The sequence below is a fragment of the Tetrao urogallus genome (genome assembly GCF_951394365.1).
Source record: "Tetrao urogallus genome assembly, chromosome: 1".
Lineage (NCBI taxonomy): Eukaryota > Metazoa > Chordata > Aves > Galliformes > Phasianidae > Tetrao > Tetrao urogallus.
The window spans coordinates 2,683,406-2,705,885 of NC_136813.1; the positions used below are offsets into that span (position 1 = coordinate 2,683,406).

The 22,480-nt window shown below is 38.9% G+C and overlaps 1 protein-coding gene across 1 annotated transcript in view; it reads left to right on the plus strand.

Annotated features, from left to right (window-relative positions):
* The window catches only part of EMSY (EMSY transcriptional repressor, BRCA2 interacting), a gene marked incomplete at both ends in the record, with an annotated part of 36,689 nt that extends 14,687 nt beyond the window's left edge, over positions 1-22,002 (plus strand). The window contains 15 exon segments of the mRNA XM_079549763.1: positions 1,320-1,596; positions 3,841-4,155; positions 6,242-6,391; positions 7,945-8,118; positions 9,754-9,890; positions 11,385-11,558; positions 12,479-12,677; positions 13,579-13,743; positions 13,989-14,144; positions 16,973-17,127; positions 18,386-18,949; positions 19,838-19,953; positions 19,955-20,069; positions 20,071-20,340; positions 21,808-22,002. Coding sequence (XP_079405889.1) covers positions 1,320-1,596; positions 3,841-4,155; positions 6,242-6,391; positions 7,945-8,118; positions 9,754-9,890; positions 11,385-11,558; positions 12,479-12,677; positions 13,579-13,743; positions 13,989-14,144; positions 16,973-17,127; positions 18,386-18,949; positions 19,838-19,953; positions 19,955-20,069; positions 20,071-20,340; positions 21,808-22,002 — 3,162 coding nt within the window.
* Positions 22,003-22,480: the final 478 nt, after the last annotated feature.

Genomic DNA, 22,480 nt, shown 5'->3' on the forward strand with positions numbered 1-22,480 from the left:
TGATGTAGTGGGTATGGAAAATTTATGCTTTGGGTGATGGTGAGGTGTGGTAAATGTGCTGTCATTGGTGGAGGTAGTAAAGTCTTGTTTTTCCTCATGTGAAAATGTTTAAAAACTCAGTTAAGTAGCAGGGATCGTAAAAGTAGTGGGGAGAAAGGAGAGGCAGAGGCAACCACAGTGGTGAAATTTGCTGTCTTGATTCCATCCATTCCATCAATTCAGAGCAAGATATCAGTAGCGTTGGGAAGTAGTATAAGACCTTCAAATTATTCTGGCCAAGATTTGATTTCCTCCTTATGTACCTCTTTTCTATTTGATTTTGTTCTGTGAAATCATGACTTAAGTTTTAAATTTATAGATTTGTAATAAATGATGTGGGGGTGATTGGATTATTGAAAGCGTTTCTTGAAGTTCCTGCATGGCAAACTGCGTTGTATTTCTGTCCTGTGTGTTTCTATTTCAACGGTGTGTTTGTAAATGCAAGGAGGTAGGAGTAAACAGAATAACACAAACCTCCTTACATAAGTGGTTCCCATCTTAAAAACGTAAGAGATGGGCAGTTTTCTAGGTCAGTTGCATAAGGACAGACCTCTTTCTGTGTATGTCAATGTCAAACCAGAGCATGGCCTTGTAAGTGAAGATCATACTAGGAGTAATGCTTATTGTCTTCAGACAAATGGTTTTCAGGCAGATATGAACGAATTTATTGTTACTGAGGACTCTAATTAAAACAAATTGTTTCTGAACCTAGAACAGATTTTTCACCGATGAAATATTGATTGCTTACATCCTTGTGGATCAAAAATACTTTCCTATTTATTCCCAGTAATTTCCCATTACTGACTCAGCAGCTGTTAGTTGTTGAAGAGAAAAATACATTTCTTTATTCTCTTTATTGCCATTTCTTGATATTTGTGCTAGATTAGAGAGAATGGTGTTTAAAACTTACTTGAACTCCCTGCTGTTTTGTTCAAAATGGGCTTCAGGCTTCCTGGCTTGGTTAACAGAACTGAGTTCTTAATTCCTCCTGTCTGTTTGCCTTCAAACAAGCAATTGCTATCTAATTAAAATAGAATTATCTCTAAAAAACAAAACAAAACAAAAACCTTCTAAGGAAATGTTTATAACTGTCTTTTCAAACTAAGGGAAATTTTTAATTGCCAGCAAACATGATTCACACTTTTAAATGGTCTTGATAAACGTGTATCCCAGAACTAAATGCTTATACACCAATATGTTACTGAAGTTTTATGCTTTTTGTAAGTGCAAAGAACACATGAATTTCTTCTTTCTTTTTTTTTTTTTTCCCCTCCTTTCAGGTGATTATAGTAACCACATCTCCAAGCTCAACTTTTGTACCCAACATCCTTTCCAAGTCCCACAACTATGCAGCAGTTACAAAACTTGTTCCAACATCAGTCATCGCCTCAACTACTCAGAAACAACCGGTGGTTATCACTGCTTCTCAGTCCTCTCTGGTCAGCAGTAGCACCAGCAGCAGTAGCTGTTCCACTCCTTCCTGTACTGCAAGTACAATTGCTGTGACTGCTGTGGTATCATCAACGCCATCTGTGGTCATGTCAACGGTAGCACAAGGTATGATGAAAACGTATGTTTAAGAGCTTTTTTGCTGATTGCTTTGAGAACAGCATAGGGATGAGGTTTATGTTTACATATGCTGAGTTCAAAAGAAGAGTTGTTAAAAAACAAACACTCCACTGATGAAATTAATCCAAGGTACTACAGAGGAATTCTTACTGGACACAGCTCTTTTCCTTCTTCCACCACTGATGTGTAAATTCAGTTATTAAAGAGAATCTGATGAGGCAGTGTGGCAAAGCTTTTAGTTCTGAGGTAAAAAAAATTTTTTGGGGCATTAAAACATTGCCCCAGAATGAGTGTTTTCAGACAGCTCTGTCTGATTCACAAAGAATGGGTATTTCCAGTATCATTTGAATACCGTGTTGATTGCTTCTCTTAATGCCTTCACAGAAACATGTAAAGTTCACACCAAGTAAATTAAGCTTATGCTTGACATACTCAGTATTGTAATACTCATGAAGTATTTTAGAATAAAAATATTCTTAAAAAGGCTTATACATTTTATCTTCATATTTTATTGACTTTCAGGTCCTTAATCTTAAGATCTGAGTGAGCCTGAATTTAACACACCTGAGTTGCTGGTTTCTCTTTCCATCTGTGCCTGCTAGCATGATTGATTCAACTCTGTGCCCGTTGGCTGTCTCTTTGGGTGGGGAGGTGTGAGTGACTGAGGGGACCTCAGTGACCACTACTTGCTGTGCCTGACAGTGACAATTGTTGCGTAGCATTTCTCTTGGTCTATATTTTCCCTTCCATTTTTCAGTCCACAAAAAGTTGCTGAGCCAAATCAAGGCTCAGGAGGTATTCTGCAGCCCATATTGCATGCGTTAATCAAATCCTTAAGGTGTGTCAGTAATCAGCAGCACACAAGAGCTTACAGCAGCGTTTTGTATTGAACCGTGAATTTTTAATTGGATTTGATCTTGGAAGTGGCAGCTACAATTCAGAAGTGACTGATGCAGGTTAAAGATTCAATGTAATTACGAAAGATAAAGCGTTGATGAAACGTTGTGACAAACTGATAATGGCTCCCACCATGGAGAAATGAAATCGGTAAACAAGATCGACTGACCGAGAAAGGGAGAAGCTGATAGGTCATGCAGTGAGAAAAGGGTTGCTTATTTAGATTGTCAGAATTCTAGGTTGCTCTGTTAGTGTTATAGCTGTCTATAACTGTAGAGGAAAAGTAAGAGAGGAGATTAAAGCCTTCTGCTTTAGCACGGGCTTGATTGAAAAGTGCCAACGTAAGACATGAACTTTGTCTTTCTCAACTCTTTTTGAAGGGTGGATAACAGCAGGACAAGGGGAAATGGTTTGAAGTTGAAGGAGGGAAGATTTAGGTTGGAAGTCAGAGGTTGGATGTTGGATTATAGAGAGTGGTGAGGTGCTGGGGTTGTGGATGCTCCGTCCATCCTTGGAGGTGTTCAAGGCCAGGTTGGATGGGGCCCTGGGCAGCCTGGTCTGGTATGAAAGGTGGAGGTTGGTGGCCCTGCCTGTGGTGGGGAAGTTGGAGATTTCATGATCCTTGAGGTCCCTTCCAACCCTGGCCATTCTGTAATTCTTTTTTGGGGCTTGCAGATGTACAGTGCAGAATTTGAGGTAAAGCCCAAATTTGCTGGAAATGTTCTGACAGCTCTGCCAGCTGTGCAAGGAAATAACCTAAATGCTTATGCATTCAGGAGATTTTTTTCATCTGACTGCACCACTTTATTACTTGTAAGATTGTTTAACCTTTCATCAGAAAAAAAGTATGTTCCATACTTTTCTAAATCTCATACCATTACTTGATTCATTTTTGTAAGACAGTTTTTTGTTCACTAATGGATACTTCCTTATAATGATGGATTTGACATTTGTCATTCCTGCGTTCTAGCTTGTTGCAGTCTTGATTTTTATTCACTGTAAACATTTTGCTTTATTGAAGATTGAAGATCTGGCTTTGAAAAGATTCATGAAGTTATTTGTACTACAAAAGGTGCAGGAAATAGGCTAGAATTGTGGTCTTCGTGTTAGTTGCCTGAAGATATCCTACTGTCACATTGAAAGCCTGTATAAAGCTCCCTGGACACTGAACAGGGCATTTCTGGCACAAGTACTATTTTTTTTTTTTAACCATTCTGTATTTATTTGCATTCTTCAGTAGTAAAGGCAGTTTGAATGAAAGTGTATATGTATAAAGAAATCATACTTTTCTTTCGCGTTGCCCTGTTAAATCCCAAACCATTTACTCTTTTGCAGGTGTATCCACATCGGCGATCAAAGTAGCCTCTACCAGACTTCCATCCCCAAAAGGTTTGGTTGGGAATCCAACGCAGATCTTAGCACAGTTCCCCAAGCAGCATCAGCAGTCCCCCAAGCAGCAACTGCACCAAATGCAACAGGCCCAGCAGCAGCAGCCACAGCAGCAGCAACAGCAGCAGCAGCCACAGCAGCAACAACAGCAGCAGCCACAGCAACAACAGGTGGCACAGTCTTCTGTAGCTCAACAGCAGCCCCAGCAATCTCAGTTTCCACCTGGCATCAAGCCCACCATTCAGATCAAACAGGAATCAGGTAGTTGGAGTTAATCTTGAGTTATATTGCCAACTGTGATCTACTCCCAAACCTCAAGAAAGTAGGGGCCAGATTCTATCCCAAACATAGAGAGGGAGCTGTGAAGGTGTAGCTGCTTAAGGACAGTATTTCAAAATTAAATAATAGAGAAGAATGATATTATGTTGTCAGCTAACAATAATTGAAGAATTTGGTTCTGCCATTCTTGTTTGGTTCAGGTATTGCAGACCATACTTTAGGAGTAAGTATTTTATCATTAGACATTGAAAGGTATGTAAATATCTTGAAAAGTAACTTAGTTGAAACACGAAGACACCGATTTTCTGAAGATCCAGGAGCTGTTCAGCTGTATCAACTGGAGGAAAAAAAAAATTAATCCTTGTTTCAATTCTTTTTTGTGGTCCAGAAATTGAGATCTATTTTTGAGGTACTTGTCACAGCAAAAATACAATTAGATCTGAGTCTGGGAATTGATCTTAATTCTTTTTGTAATGTTGACTTTGGGCAAGTTGCATAATCTTTCTTCCTTGGCTTCACTTTACTGTAAAATAAGAAGTAATGCTTGCAAAGTTACCAAATTCTAAAACAAAAAGTGCTATAAAAGTGCAAAGTATTTTTAAATCCATGTTTTATATTAATAATGTGATTGGTAAAATTATTATTTTGTTTGTACTGTTTAGTTAAAAAAAAGAAAAATTAAAACAGGCAGTGGAATGAAGAAACAAACAAACCTACCCCTGTCCTTTAATAAACTTCTTGGATTACACCACCTCTGCCTAGGAAAAAATACCCTGTAATGAAGACAAATACGACCCCTCCATCCTCCAATTACTAAACAGTGCTTCATCAATAAGAGCTTCACTCTGTGCCTTTTACTGTGGTTTTGGACTCAGAGTGCTTTTTAGTTTAAATTTCTTTGGAAATGCCATTTGATTCTCAACCTATTTTCTCTGGCAGATGTGAGCTGATTTTCATGAGGGCTTGGCTTTTTATCCAGTGTTGTGTCTGGATGATTCAAAGGCTTCAGTTTTTCCTTCCTGATTTGGAGCTTACATACTCTGTACTGTGGTTATAGTCAATGCAGAAGAAGCAAACATCTCTGGAGGATGTTTCATGGCCTGAAAATTGCTCACCTACAAACCTTTGTGTACAAATACAAATGCCTACACTTGGGTGGGATTAATTTAGGCTGGGTGTTTTGTAGCACTTAACCAACACAGTGGAATCTCAACACAGAACTTGACCACCTGAGAAACGTGCAGCCTGGATAACTTTTGAGCAGACAGCAGGGACCTTTTGGTTTGCAACTGAGAAGTGAATCTCACACATCTCCCATTCCTCTTCGATAACTGAGTGAAAGTGAGCAAAATCATTGCCATAATGAGGTGTCCCCATCCTTTCTACTTCTACTCAGAGTTTGTTTCAGCCCAGTTCCTCTTAATATCAAGATAACCAATAACTGGAGAGATGATACTTTACTTAAAGCAACCTTCTATAGCCAATGTTACATTAGTTCCTTGCACCCAGCTGAACTGATTGTGCAGGAAGCTTTTTTTATGTGTTCACAAGGATGGAATTAAACTGGGCTGTTTAAGACATTAAAAATTAACAGATTAAATTTATGGATTACTGCTTCCTATTTAGATGCTTCACGGTACAATTTGGTATTGTTTGTAACCTGTTGGCCTGGGAAATGTGTTCTAGTTTTTGAGTCATGAACTTGAAAAGATTAAAAATCAATGAAACAAATCAGTGATAGAATGTAATCCTGTGACTCAATGGGAGTCGCTAGGAATTGAAACAGGCACATGAAAGCAAAGGTGATGAATATCTTATTTGCAAAGAAATCCAAAAAAAATAATAACAACCAAACCCAACAAAAAAAAAATCACCCACAAAACAATAAGCAAACAATTAAAGAAAACAGCCCAACAAAAAAAGAAAAGTATTTTCACAATCAAGAATAAATGGGCTCAGAATAGAAGCCTTGTGAGGCTACCTGCCCACTAGGGCTCAGTCTGAGAAAGCATTTCAGGAAGTAACTTTTCGTGCCTGTATTTTAACAGTAACCTTTCTCCTTTCCTAGGTGTTAAAATAATCACTCAACAGGTGCAGCTCAGTAAAATCCTTCCCAAACCAGTTACAGCGGCATTGCCCAGCAGTAGCAATTCACCTATTATGGTGGTTAGCAGTAATGGGACTGTCATGACAACTAAACTGGTCACTACTCCCTCTGGTAAGTTATGATTCTGAGAAGGGAAGGGAGGGTAAACCCAGGCATGCAGGCAGCAAAACATGGCTTGCTAGGGGGAAAAAGGTCACTTCTCTCTTGTAAACAGTGAGCACAACATCACATTCACAGACCTGGATCATTATGCTAGATAAGGATTTTTAGCTCTTTCATTCCTCTTGTGATCTCTTTGCATTAATGCAGAAAACAATGAAAATTCCATCCTCATTGAGTTGATTTAAATATATATATATATATTTCTATATGTATATATATATTGTTTTGGTTTTGTTTTTTTTTTTTTTTTTTTGCAATATGCTGATACTTTGCACTTCTGTAGCACCTTACATTAGACAATTTACATTAGTGTGTGTTTTTTTTTTAAGGTGTCTCAAGTAGGTAGGTCATCATCATTTCTGTTTTAGACTCATGGCGTTTAAAAGACAGATATCTTGCTCATAGTCTTGCCAAAAAACTGAATTTTAAAATCCCATTTATTTATTTTTTTTTTTTCTGGAGATCTAATTGTATTTGTGTTTTCTTATTCATGGAAGATCAGCAATAATGCAGATGGTGCAAGTTATAATCTTGTATGAGGAAAATGTGCAAAGGAGCTCTATCCCAGTTTTCTGAATTTTTAGCATGAGCTGGGATTATTAGCTTATGCTGATAGTTAATGATATCTCAAGAAGAAACAAAAACCTATAACTCCTGCTTCACACAAACATTTCCAAGCATATAAAAAAGAATGAACAGTTTTGCAGTTCTTTTAATTTGTATAACCTTGTTCTGCTCTCTTAGATTTGAACATATGGCTTTCTTGGTAAAGCAAGTTGGTTTTCTCTATGATGTTTAGCAATTAATGTCTGTAGCAAATTATTGGCAGCAGCACAAGCAGAACGGAGTTGTGTTCATAGTCTAGCTATTGACTTCTGTTATTATTTTGAGCATGTTCTTCTGTGCACTCTCACCTCATTCTGTTCTGAGTAGGTAGAGGAAAATAGGATTTAGCTAAACACTATATCTATGCAATTGTATTGTCACTGTAAATTACACTTGGGTCTAAATATATCTCTGAGGGAAGTAATTACTCATGTTCTTAAATGATTTGTCTCTTGGGCAAAATGGGAGTTCAGGCCTCCTTCAGGAGGAACAGGAATCAGTTCTCATGGTTTTATCAAAGAACTAATTCTTGGGGGTCTAGCAGAGTAAATGGCAAAATTCAGGTAGAACCTGTGCACGTATTGAAAAGTAAAATTTTGGGAACAAGGACACGAGTCAAAATGTGTCAGTCATAGAGCATGTAGTGCAGTATTTCACAAAACTCTTTATGCTAATTTAAAGATGGCATGTATATTGCCAATATATCGCTTTGCATGTTTAGAAACTACCTATAGGTTCACAAGGAGTTGCAATAAATTGCAGTCCAGGGTCTCTCTGAATACAATCTAGTGCTTTTCTTCTAATTTATATATTTTTTTCCCCCACCTTACAAATAATAGGGAATTATGTTTTAACAGAGAACTTCTGCTGTTTTTGTCTTTTGTTCTTTAACACAGGAACTCAAGCAACATACACACGGCCAACGGTCAGCCCCTCTATAGGGGCTCGGATGGCTGGAACTCCAGGGGCTGCAACTTATGTGAAAACCACGAGTGGTAGCATCATTACAGTAGTACCAAAATCACTGGCTACTCTGGGAGGCAAGATTATCAGCAGTAATATTGTTTCTGGTAGGCATCTGAGTTGGTTTTGTTTGTTTTTTTTAGTATATTAGGACTGAATTCACAAGCAAGTTCATATTTGCTCAGATTGTTCATGGCTTTTCTGTGGATTGCATGCTTAAATAATGTATAGGGCTTTTATTGGAGGGGTTAACTCAGAAGAAAAGTAGCTGGAAGTGAAGATATAAATAGCAGGTAGAAGGTATGGATTCTTTTGTACCTAGGTTACTCAACAGCTCATGCTGCTGGTTCTTAGCAGAATCCCAAAGTACCATCAGCCAGATCCTGGCACTGAAAGGCACAGCAGAGGCTGGGGTAAAGCCATGCTGGAGTGTAGTCTGGTAGACATGCCTCAATTTTTTTTAATCCTAATTTCTGCAAAATTTAGGGCTAATACGGTAACTTCTTTATCCTGTTGCAGGTATGATGGGTTCTTAAGGAGATTTCTAGATAGACTAACGAGTTCATAAACAAAAGAGAATATTATTGTTCTCCAGAGCAGCAGACTATGCAGGGAAGCCCTTACTTGATCTTGGTGAGGATTATACCAGTTTGTCCTGATATTACACAAGTTTAAAAACTATATCTGCCTTTTTATATATACTTTCTTATTTCATGTTCTTTTCCTTTTCTGCTAATGGAGCAGCCAGCTAGAGGCTTCCTAAGCTAAGAAAATAATGGTTGTGTCTCAGCAAATCTTCCCTATCTCCGAATTAGTACAATTATTGATCTGAACTATGTAGTGAGGCATCTGCAGGCATGACTAGTGGGTATAAGGTAATGAGAGGAATTCTTGGGATTGCAGCTGTGATGACTGAGCAGTATTTTCTGCAGAGGGAAAATGGTAGGGGTGGTTAAAAACAAAAAAAGGCTGTCCGAGTAGATCTTGAAATGGCAGTCTGATAACATTAATGACAGAAGTATCAGTGTGTGTACCATTGTAGACTGTGGAGGGTGGTCCAGCATTGCCTGCTGTGCAGGTTGATGCAGGGAATGGATCTTAGTACATACAGGGAGAGGGAGAGAAATAACCAGCACAGCTCTTTTAAATAAATAAAAATAAAAATGGTTGGGAACTCAACTTTCAAGAACCGATTTTAAAACAATAGCATACTTTTCTTAATTTTCATTTTTCCTTCAATCTACTATTAGTCACTTACATTGCAGCAGCTCAGTTCTAGAAAGAGATGGCTATTATTGACACATATAGGTTCTTCTGCCTAAGTTATCTGTTTGAGTTCTGAAGTCATCTAAGTCAACTCTTATTTGTGCATGTAGGACCCTGACTTGAGTATCAGTATTGCCCTTATCTCCCCTAACTCTAGCTTTTGAGAAGTTAGATGTATTATCCTGAGAAACTTGCATTAGTCTTTTCTGTAATTCATGAGAAGAAGCTGTCTGTTCTAATACAGAATGAACTGCTCTTGTTCAGCACATGCCTGTTTTGCCTATAGACAAAAGATTCATACAGCAAGCAGTTGATCTTTGTATGTTGAATTGGGTGGCATAAATTCCCATTCCAGTTGCTTTCTTTGTTGTGCTGTAAGATTTAAATACAGTTATTTCTATGCAGCCAACTTCTAAAGTGAAAGGAAATATATGTGGGATAAACTTGACATTCCTTCTTTTCTCATTAAAATTTAGGAACTACAACCAAAATCACTACAATTCCAATGACATCCAAACCCAATGTGATTGTTGTGCAAAAGACTACTGGAAAAGGAACCACAATTCAAGGGCTTCCTGGCAAAAATGTTGTCACAACGTTGTTGAATGCTGGGGTAAGTAAGCCTTTAGAGTTAAAAGATCTATGGCCAAATGACAGATTGTGCTAGCTGCTGTGCTCTTTCTGCTAAAGTCCCAATTAAAAGCCAATTTTGCATGAGCTTCGTAGCAGATACAGCATGCCTTAATTTCAAGGATGTTAGAAGAAAAAAATATGCTTTGCAGGTTATTAAAGATATTTAAAACAAGCTGGGATTGTTCCCAAAGTTAAGTAACGATTCACCCTTTTTTCCACTTGTTTTGTAACTCTGAAGAATTAAGCAGAAGTAGACTCTCAATCTGTTAATTCTCTAATGAGAGCCTTAGACATGTTACAAGCTTTCATTTCTGTGTCTCTTTTGGGCAGAAATAAGCTGTTCCTTTACAGTAAAGGTACCACATTTGATTTCCTGTTCCTGAGTACTATTAGTTCTTGAATAACATGATGTGTAGTAAAAACAGAATCAAGTTTCCAGATGCAGCTGGATTTTCCTTCACATATTATGAACCTGCTTTTCATTCATAGCTAGAACTGTGAGATTGAATGCTTTAATCGCATTATCTTTCAAAGTTTACTTGGCTAGCTGAGCAGGAATCTTTTTGAAACTTTTCAGGACATATTTTTTGAAAATTTCAACTTTTCTGGCTTAAACAAGAACAAAACCTATGTTCTTAAACAAGAACAAAGCTATGTTTTCATGCAGATAGGAATCTCATGATGTTACACAATAGGAGACAGCAGACTGTGGTATTTCAGAAAAAAAACCAAAAAGTATGGTTGTTGGAGTTTCCATCTACTTGGTGGGAATGTGTAGAAGTACTGAGAGAACTGGCAACTAACATGGTTCCTCATGTAGTTTCTTACTGTGCAGAACTAAAAAAGCATGTTCAATTTCCTTGCTGTTCTTAAGCTATCAGGAGTTTAGTTATACGTCAGCAATATCTCAAAATCAAATGTTTCCCATGGAACAGCTGTGAAAATGCATCTTTAAAATAAAGGAACTTTTAGTTTAGAAACAAACAAACCAAAAAAAAAACCCACCCAGATATAATTAATATCTTGGGCAGGAGGATAACGCAGATTTATATTTATGTCATTTATTTATAGTTTTCCAATTCGGATTTCATAGATGTTGTGCCAAAATTAGTGTTGGTAGAAATAAGAGGCTTTAAATAAACATTTGCAAATGATTTGAGGAAAGTTCCAGCTTAGGTGAATTCTTTGGAGCAACTTCAAGAAATTTGTCAGTGTCATTTAGTTACTCTTTGCTCAACCCTTCAGAGCAGTTCTAAAGATAAAGTAATGGAAAAGAGGATTTTGGTATTTTTTCCTCAAAGCCATAGGGTTTTTTAAGTCTTGGATGTACTTTGTATTAAATACATCTAGTTCTAACAGCAGTAGGTTGATTCTGTGGTATACACACTCACCAATAACTGTGTATTTTTTTAGAGAAGCGGGTCTCTCTGAAGAACTTCACTCAGTTAACCTGTAAACTTTGACTTCTCTACAGGGGGAGAAAACTGTTCAGGCAGTGCCAGCAGGAGCAAAACCTGCTATCATCACTGCCACGAGACCCATCACAAAAATGATTGTTACACAGCCAAAAGGAATAGGGTCCACGGTCCAGCCAGCCACCAAAATCATCCCAACTAAAATTGTTTATGGTCAGCAAGGGAAAACGCAGGTACAGTGAGGACCCATTTCTGTTTTGAAATGTACCCCTAAATTTTAATGGGAAATAGATCATTTTTCATTGTGTTGCCACAACTATTGCGAGATTAATATATGCGGAATGTGTCTATGGGGAATGAGTCTTAAGAAAGTTATGAGGTGGCCTTGATCCTGGCTTCTTGAGCACAGTGTTGGCATTTGTTAGATATTCTTGGAGGCATAGAATAAGTTGAAAAGAATTATTAAGCCTGTTACATAGCTGAAATTTAAGATGTCTGGTCATGGCTCTGGAGGCCTCTTTTAAGTCTTAAAGCTAATGACTAGATCATTAAAAGTAAAGATGTGGAGACTGAACATAGGTCATGTGTCAAATGAGAGAATTTTATTGAAGCTGTTCTATCATTGATGTATTTTCACATTTCCCCTACAGTCTTGTATTGTTGGCAGGGCTGTAGACAGAGAATCTGGCTTTTGTCTGGATGCTCCTAGTTTCAACTTTTTTCTCTGGTTGCTTTTTGTATATGAAAGTGCTAAAAGCAGGTGTAATATTTTGTGTATCTTGAGCATTCTAGGCTATCGTGGGCTAAGGAAGAGAGGTGTTTGTCCTTACCAATGCAGTGCATGTTCCAGCTCACTTACCTAGCTTTCTCTTGTCCACATCACTGTGTCCAGCTGCGAAGAATGACTGCTTAGTGCTTTATTATGTTAAGTGCTCAAAATTACTGAGAAGTACATTCTTGTGCAGTGCCATTTACTGGGACGTCATGGTTTAACAATCAGAGCTGCTGAATTTGCAGGTAGACTGCTTTTAGCAAGCTATCAATATTGTCTAAGTCTTGTACGTAGATCTCTTTTAGTGGCACACTGTTCTCTAATTGCTCAGACCTGTTTTCATGAGTGCTCTTACTGTATGCAATCTGTCTTTCTAACCAGGTTCTCATAAAACCAAAGCCAGTGACATTTCAAGCAACAGTTGTGAGTGAACAAACTAGGCAGTTGGTAACTGAAACATTACAGCAGGCGTCAAGGGTGGCGGAGACAGGAAATTCATCTCTTCCAGAAGTGAAAGAAGAACCACAAAGCTACACTGATAGCAGCTCTTCTTCTACAGAGTCCTCACAGAGCTCCCAAGGTATGCATCAGTGTTTCCTAGAATAGGAGTGGAGTTTCTCCCAAGCATGCTGATTAGTTTCACATAACTCTGTGCATCTCTTCAGCAAAGTTCTTCATCTAGTCTGCTGTCACTGAGTGTCGTTGTCACTTCCCTTATGGATGTATTCCTCTTGTATGAGCTATTTAATAGATACATCATTATCCTTTGTGAAAAATAGAAATAATATTTACTTGCTGGGCTCTTATACTTGGTTGTGAAGACAGTGTAGCCACCCTCCTTCAAGCTCTGATACAGATGCAGCTTCTCATGTGAAAGAATAGGATAAATAATAAATGTATTTATAAAGTAACTAACACTCAACCTTTTGTCTGAAGTGACCGTAGAGTGTATCATTACACTAAATAAAAGGAAATATCTCTCAGTGAAACACACTTATTTATCAATCAGTAACCTTTTGTGTATAATACTGTAACTTTTGGTTTATACTGTCATTTTCAATAAAGTTTTTTTTTAAAAAAAAAAAAAAGACTGAAACTTAAAAGATAGGCAGTGCAAATTCAAAATGCTGAATGCATGTTGATAAACTGAACTATGAAAACCTTCAAGGTGAATTCAGCATGCAAAGAGAGATACTGAACTTTGATTTATCAAAGCTTTGGTGAAGAACTAAGAACTAAGATCTTAGTAACTTGATAACATCAATTGTGTTTTACTTTGGGTCACTTGTAATTAAAGCTAAACAAAAGCATTGCAGTATGAGACTTTGCATCCTATTAAAAGTTCAGAACGAAAGAATAATGGTTAATGTAGTTTAATTTTGAGCCCAACTGTTCTTTCAAGCAAGATGTTGGACAAGAGACCTCCAACCCACTTGGTTCCATGATGACTTCATGTGTCTTATGGGTTTTTTTGTCAACAGATTCTCAGCCTGTAGTCCATGTGATTGCTTCCAGAAGTCAAGATTGGTCAGAACATGAAATAGCTGTGGACACCAGCCCTACAATAATTTACCAGGATGTATCCAGTGAATCTCAGTCAGCTACTTCCACGATAAAAGCTCTGCTAGAACTTCAGCAGACAACAGGTGTGGAAATGCATGTGGTTGGTTAGGATTACTTCAGAGCACTGAGCTGCTATTTGCTTAAGCAGCAGTTTGTTATAAATTTTGTAATTGAAAATTACCTACCTTAAATCAACAAGTTTTGTTTCGTTTCTACACTATAAAAGCTCTTTTGAAACAATTATGTAACATGCATAATGTATTAAACTATTGCTTTTATACTGGAGATCTGTTTTAATGCATCCTGCTTTGCTTTTCTTTGAAAGCAGTGAAGGAGAAGTTAGAATCAAAGCCAAGGCAGCCTACGATTGACTTGAGCCAAATGGCTGTCCCAATACAGATGACCCAAGAGAAGAGACATTCTCCAGAAAGCCCTTCAATTGCTGTAGTAGAATCAGAATTAGTTGCTGAATATATCACAACTGGTAAGTGACTCAGACAGTTGATTGTGATTTTGTAATTGAAGTCTTGGGACTTTATTTTGGAGTTTTCTTACAGTGGAGTTTTCTTCCACTTGTATTTTACTGTAATCCTCCAGTGAAGAAACGAGTGTTTTCTTCCACTACTAAGACTCTATGCAGAGAGGGGCAGAAAATGCATCTGCTTTTCTGGAACATGCTCTTAGTTGAAACAAATGATTCTTGCTTCAAGGCATTATAATTAAAGAGACATTCTGTCCTCTGATTAGATGGTGAGGAAACACTGCCCTTCTTGTCTTTAGGGAAAGCGTCTAGTAAGAAAGAAGTAGAAAATGAAGTTACAGGAACTACACTTATTTTTTACTTCATCCATACTGGCAAAATTGTACTTGCTTACAAGCACAAAGTATGTTGTTTTGGCCAGGTGTGCTTTTGGCTTCCTAATGCAGTTCCCAGCTTCTTCATTTGCCGGAATGATTTGAACTGCTAAATTTGCACTTCTTACAGAAATGGTTTAAACTGAAATTATATTTGGGAGACAACTCTTTCCTTCTGTATTTTATTTTTTTAAACACTTGAATCCTCCTATCTGGATGTCATTTTTGTCTTAGCCCATGACTCCCTTGCATTGGACAACTCTAATTATGCCATGTCTCTCTGGATGCTCTCTGCTACCTTAAGAATCCTCCTTATGAGCCACCTTCACACATGAGGATCAAATTACTTGATTGAATTTCTTAAGTCCACATTGTTGGTCTACTTACTGTATTTGGAAAATGAAAACGTGAAAATATGCATTGAGGGAGTGAAATAAGTATGTGTCTGTAACTTCAGTGTTTGTACCGTTAAATGTCCAATCTGATTTCTTTTCATTTTTCATTTTCCTGTCCGACATTCCTTTCCTTGCTTCCGTCCCTTCTGTATTCTAAATTTAAGTTATGTGAAATTGGGGATGGAGGGGCTTATTGTTACTCTAAAATAATACTTGATGTGTCTGGCTTTGGTTTTGAATGTTTGACTCATTCTCCCTTGGATCCGTTTTCAATCGAGCTCTGAAGTACAATAAATAATGTTCAGCTGCTCTCCAGTCACCAAGTCAGTCATGCTCACTGACATAGATGCCATGCATTGTGTTTGTATTCAAAGTTCTGTTTGTTACTGGGTCTTACTGCAAGAGCTGATGTAAACTAGGACCCTTTGGGGGCTGGGAGGAGAGAAAGTCAGTATCTCTGTAGAGACTTCGTGATATGGAGTACAAAAGCTGAAAGCTTCCCTGAACAATTAATGCTTAAAGTAGTGTTTTTTGGTAAAGCTTGAGATGATTTACAGGAATCTGCCAGGGAAATGCAGGCCACTATGGGCTGACTGTCAGCAGTCTCTGCTACGGCACAAAACCAGTTACTTTGCTCTTAAATTTTTGTCCCTTTCCCTTCACCCAGTTTAACTGCACACAAACAGGGAATGCAGGTAATTCAGAGTTTCCTTCTGTTTTAATTTCTGCTTCTCAGGATTCACCATAATCCATACAGTTGTATTTTCTGCTAGAAAATTCAGTAGTAAGATAGTCTGCAAGATGTAATTGACTGTGGAATCTCCTGCATGCGCTTTGACCAAAGGATTAGGTGCACTTTTATCTGTATGGGAGCTGGGATTCAAAGTGAACTTCCTGGTGAGGACAAGGGAGCAGTTCATGCATCTTAGTGTCACCGTTTTCTGTCTGTCTGCAGACTCAGGAAGACAACACTGTCTTGGTTCACATTCGGAAGAATATCTACACAACCACATAGGTTAGAAACTTTACTTTTAAATGAAGCTTTGAATTGGGCAGGAACTGTTGGGGGATATCCATAATGGATCTAGCGCAGCATGCAAGCTGGTATCGATATCATCCAACTCCTTTCCTGGAATGGGAAAGTAAAATTGTCATAATAATTCAAAATTTGACTTTCCTTCTAACTTTCAGCAAGGTCGCTGGTGTCTTTTAATTTTCAGTTATAGTATAACTGAATATAAACTTTGCTTTTTCTCCTCCAGTTATTCAGTATTGCATGACCAAAACGTTAATGAAAGCAAGTATTTACGTGTTGATATGGATAGGCGTGGAATTTGGGTTTACGTCTTATCAGTGACTGCAATATGGAATGATTGATGTTTTATTTTTTGAATTGGCAAGGGAATCATTTCTCTGTCAATCCACTATTTAATTGTGGAGCTATAACCATTGCTCCGTAACTTACGGTTGTGTCTGTTCTAACAGACCCTTGACAAGGTCTCTAATTTTAGTCTGTGATTTCTGATCAGACTTGCTTGTTTTCTGAATAATACCTGAGCATTTTCTAATGGCTAATCTTGCAAATTTAGCTTGTACTTGAGAGAGTATTTGTTGTGATTTAACCGTGATAGAAATTCAGTGAGCAGGGGTTGCTGTTCTTAATTGCAGTCAGTTGTGCAGGTGCTTTTGGCACCTGTAAAGGTGACAGAATAATTTGTGCTCTGTGGTGTTGTGTAGTGTGGGTTATATAAGAAGAACCCAGCTGAAAACAGTACAAATTCCGTTTGCAAAGTTGGTGTGTTGGGAGAATGAGTCCAGAGGAGATTTGGACCAACCGTGATGACTTAGGAAACAGAGTCAAATGCAAAGTCCCTGAGATGCTATTTTAAGAGGCTTCTCGGAATAGATCTGCACTTAAAAGTTGAAGCTGTCATACAATCAAATATATTTTGTACTCGGCTCTTTTTCACTCATGCTTTCAGCTGAAGGATAAATACAAAGCAAATAGTTGAAGTTACTGCAGTTAGTTCTGGAGAAGTGCCACTGACCTCTTTACTTTCAGTTAGTCATCGGTCCCAACCCCACCAGCAGTCATCCCAGCCCCAGAGGACTCTGCTGCAGCACGTGGCTCAGTCACAGACAGCAACGCAGACTTCTGTTGTGGTGAAATCTATCCCCGCATCCTCCACAGGCGCAATTACCCATATCATGCAGCAGGTTGTACCCTTTCTTTTGCAAACAGTCTGTAAAACAGCAGTAGGTTATGTGAATGATGCAGGAGCAGGGTTTCTTCTGAAAGAGTATGTTGCTGTCATTGGAAATGCTAAGTGTGAGGGCAAGCGAGTAACTGAGTTCAACGTTGCCTGCTTTGATGGGGGAGGATGGTGGGTTAAAAAGGAAGACTTGAGAGTGTTAAAAGAGATATTCACAGTCACTGTGGAGAAGTCTTTCCTAGATTAGTTTTTGCCGTCTATGTCATCTTCTTGAGAGCAACCAGGTGCTTTTTTCCATATTGTTGTGTTGTAGGGGTCAGCATTCCAGATTATATTGGCATTAGAGTAGAAAAATCAGCAACCTCAGCTGTGGAACAGGGCAGTGTTGTGTTAGGGTTATGAATCCTCTTCAAAGAACAGATTTTCACTGGTGTTTGAGTAGGCTGCTTCATCCTGCTGAAGTCACTTAATAGCATGCTTATGCAATGGTACAGAAAGTATAGTAACATAGGTCTCTTGCTCCCTCAAAAAAAATCCAATCAACTTCCATGAAATGCATGAGAAAAGCTGTTGTAAAATTTTGAGGAGAAGGAAAAGAGAATCTGTGCTGAAATGGGATGGGTAGTAGGTATAGAGAATTATAGAAATCTTGGAATTGCTTGAGTTGGAAGGGATCATTAAAGGCCATCTAGTCCAAATCCCCTGCACTGAACAGGGACGCCTTACAGCTCCATCAGGTGTTCAGAGCCTCATCCAGCCTGACCTTGAGCATCACCAGGGGACGGGGTACCACCACCTCTCTGGGCATCTTTGGGAGCTGCAGCAGAAAAGATGGAAGGGATGACTAGATTTTCAAGAGGCACAGTAAGAAGTTGTGTAGATGGGCTCTGGTTTTAATGAGAAGTTAGTGATTGAACCACCTCTTTGTCGCTACTCTCTCATATCTATCTGCCATGCTGATTTAATGGGTTTGAACCCTAGTGTGATGTGAGCCAGGGCTGTGTATTTTCCACTGAAGAGCAGCTAACGCAGTTAATGTTCTCGTGTGGGGGCTTGCTACCTTTCAACATGGAAACAGTAATATTAATTACATAGGTATCATGAATTTTCTGTAAGTGTATACGTGAGATGGGAGTCAGCAGTAGTAAAATCAGCTGTAGAAAGATTGAAGCATCAAAAATTATGTTTAGATTATGCTTTCTTATAAAGCCTAATATATTAGATTGCTCCTTACTAACTTGCTCCAACTTCTTCTTCCTAAGGCCTTAAGCAGTCACACTGCGTTCACCAAACAGAGTGAACAGCTTGGAACCGAGGAGGGAGAAGTAGAAGAGATGGACACCTTAGATCCTCAGACTGGCCTATTCTACAGATCTGCCCTGACACAATCGCAGGCACAAAAACAGCAAAAACTGAGTCAGCCGCAGCTGGAACAGACTCAACTGCAAGTGAAAACTCTGCAATGTTTCCAGACTAAGCAGAAGCAGACAATCCACCTGCAGGCCGACCAAATCCAGCACAAACTCCCACAAATGCCCCAGCTTTCTATAAGGCATCAAAAGCTAACCCCCCTGCAGCAAGAGCAAGCACAGACCAAACCAGATGCACAGCATCCCCCCCACCACATGATGGCCAAAGAAAGGCAGCTTCCTACCTTAGTGGCGCAGCCACAGCAAACTGTAGTACAGGTGCTTGCAGTAAAAACCACGCAGCAGCTGCCCAAACTGCAACAGGCACCAACGGCACAAAAAATCTACATGCAACCCCAACCCCCCCAGAGTCAAATGCAGCTACCTGCCTCTTCAGAGAAACAGCCAGCAAGCCAGGTAACGGAATATTGATAGCATGCAAAATACACGTCGCTGTTCAAGGAAAAAAATCTAAACACCAACCCTGTCGCTGTAGCAGTGTTTTGTCCTGGCAAGAGAGAACTCCTCATTCCGCTGATCTTAATTACCCCATCAGAAGGTTGACACTAGGAAAGAGAAGCACATGTGTTATAGGGGAAAAATCCGTAGAGCTCACAAACGTGTTTTGTTGGACAGTTTTTATGAATTTCTGCCACCACCGGTGCATGGAATTTGTCCCTAATTATTTTCTTCCTTTTTTTTTTTTTTTTTTTTTTTTTTTTTTTTTTAAGATATGACACATGATTAATTTCCGTTCCCGTAGCACTTTTTATTTCTGTGGAAATAAAGATGAATACACTGCAGTCTCCTAAGGCTCTCCATTGTACATCTTCCTTTGTAGTTTACATCTTCCTGAAGTTCAGTGGCTTTCATGTACAAGAGTAAATTCATTTTCCTTGGGAGGGGAAAATGAAACAACTAAGGAACATGGAAAAACATATATATTTTAACTCCAGAAAAGTACAAATTCTTTGTCCCTTTCAGGAGTACATGTGAAAACAAGAGAGTTAACAAACGTCACTTGGGGATGTAAATCCCAAAGGAAAACGAGGCTGCTGTGGTATTACACTGCTACAATCCTTATCTAGCAGCCCAAAGAGCTGCGTTTCCCCAGGTTTCAATTACCTGTTGCCATCTCCTTGCTAATTCCTTTGTTAAAACACTGAGTTTCAACTGTCTTCTTAATAGCAAGTATGTTGTTTGTGCCAATACTGTCCTTGGAAATATTGATTAGATTTTCAATAATTAAAAGAAAAATCTAGCTGTAATGTGAACAACAAAAATTTGATTTTCAGGTGCAGCAAGCATCCAATTATAACTCAAGGATCCACTGTTACAAAGATAACTTTTGAGGGGCATCAACCTCCTGTTTCAAAGGTAGCAGGTGGCAGTTGTGTGCCCAAACTGGCATTGCCAGTTACAGTTTCCCATGCAGGCATCCATGAAGAGAGCAGTAGCAGACATTTTGAGAATGTCTATGGTGGTGGAAGCTCAGATTGATACAAATGTAGAAACTGTGATAGTGGATCCGCAAAATCAAGGCCATGTCCAGTAGTAAACCTGCTAGCGAAGCAGAGTCGTCACCTTGTACCCAGGTGCCGAGGGTGGCTGCAGTAGGGATGACGGCAACTTCCATCCCCCAGCAACAGACATGTAAAGAATCCAGTTCAAGTCCTCCTGCTGTTGGTCCTACTATAACAGAGAGGAAACTCGATGCACAAGGAATGCCTACAACAAACCAGTTTATACACATTCAGAATGTATCACAAAAGAAAGCTGAAGAGAGTTCATCAGAAATTGTTATCCAGGTAAGAGAAGACCAGAGCAAATAAGGCAAAGATTTAGCAGAGCAAACTTGCTTTGTCTAATGTCGTGATAGCAGCTGAACAATGTTCAAGTACTTTTTGTTTTTTCTTCAGTTTTTGCTTTTTCTACTCTTAGGCTTGCAATGGATTACTGCTCCAAAGTATGTAGCTCTTGTTAAAATGAGCTCAGGTTTCTTCAGCACTGTCAGTCATGGTGTTCTCAGTGTCTTCCTTTGTTTTTCTGTTAAGAAAACAAAGCAAGTTCATCTATTCCAAAGTGCTTTACTTTGAAATGTTTCAAACATGACCATCACTGCCTACAATGGATCCATGATCTAGATTTTTTTATGCCATTTAATGAGTATAAAATGAATTTGGGCAGAAAATGAAGTAGAGGGGTTCTGTTGACTGGGTGGGAAAGTTCAGTAAATGAGGTCTGGATTCACAAGTTTGTAAACTGTGTATAAACAATCTCTTCACTTTTAAGATAAAATGACTTTAAACCTTTAAATGCTTGGAATCGTTGCCTATTTGAGGATTGATATTTTAATTGATTTTGCTATCTTAAATATGATGTTTTGTGATGTAGCGCATGGTCAGAGAGTCAACTGGTGAGGTATTGCAGTCATCTGAGGTCTCCTAGTGTTATATATGAATTGTTGCAGACAAGTTGGCAGTGTATCTGTTTACAGAAATGAAGTGTGGATTGAATTGGTTTTATTGTGTATCGTGTTACAGTGAAATACTTTTGATGGGGAAAACTGTGTACAGAGCATTCAAATTTTTCTTGTCACTTTGTAAACTCTTCATTGCAGCTAACTTGGCTTTTGTGCAATCCCTAGTCCTTATTTCCTTAAATAGACCAAAGGAAATTTCTATTTTCTATACCTTGAGATGTTGATTATCTTCATGGCATGCTACAGACTTTTTCAAAGATAGAACACTGCCCAGGTCTTGAATTGTGTAAAGATGTAGACTGAATTTCCAGGACCAGAAAAAGTAGAACAGCCTAGATCTGTTTTGTTTCTATAGTGCAGTGCTACTGCAGCACTGAACAGGGTCAGAGCTTGAATCACATACAAGAAATAGAGCTATTCCATAGATCTGAATGCTCGCTGAGAAAAATATAAGATGTTGAAGAGTATTCTTTCTTGGTTTGCATTTGGAGAGTGATGAGTGGTGACAATCAGTGGTTTTGCTGTTTTGCAGCAATTCTGTCACAGACCTTTAGTGAAGGTCCAAGCCCACGATCAGTGCCCTAACGAAGCATTCAAACGTCGTCTTTCACAACCTCATCTTGTGAAAGGGTCCTTTGAAGCTCTGACAAATGTTTGCAACAGGCGTTAGCTAGGCAAAATTACTCTTGGAAAACTGAATAGCCCTTTTCCATGAGTTCCTGCGCCTGCTGAGATGTCTTTGCCTGCCAAAGCTGTGCATGTTAGAACTTAAATCTTTCTCTTTTTTTTTCAGACTATCCCTCGATATTCCATCCCTTGTCACTCCAGCTCCAACGTGGTAGTGGAACCCAGCGGGCTCCTGGAGCTCAACAACTTCACCAGTCAGCGTCTCGATGATGAGGAGACTGCAGTGGAGCAAGACGTGGACAGTAGCGCCGAGGATGGCACTGAGCCCAGCCCCTCTCAGAGTTCTGCTGAACAATCCTAAGGAATGGGGACACTGGAGTGCACTTTAACCTATCTGGGGATTTGAGTATCCCAGATGCCCTTGTTTTGTGATGTCTTAGAGCACTTTGCCTATTAGAGTTGTTCATTGGACCCTTGAAGCATCAGTGTGTTTTAACAAGACAGTATTGCAAAAGCTGCATCTTAGAAATTGTTTCCAAAAGAAAAAGAGGTATAGTTACTGAGATATAGTAATCCCGTGACAGTGGAATGTACTCCTGATAACAAGCAAATCTGCAGCGAATTCTACAGCCCGTGCTATTGAAGCCCTTGCCCAGATACTGAAAGAGCTTTCATTGAAAAGGGATCTTTAATTTGCTGCGTCTTTTTGTTAGCTGCTGAGCAAAACACCATCAAAGAAGAGAATGTGTAATAAATATTTGTATTTTTAAATAGCATGTGAGAGAAACTGTCTCTGACAGTGCTGGAAAAGCCCCAGGAGTTTTGGAATTGGTTAGCTT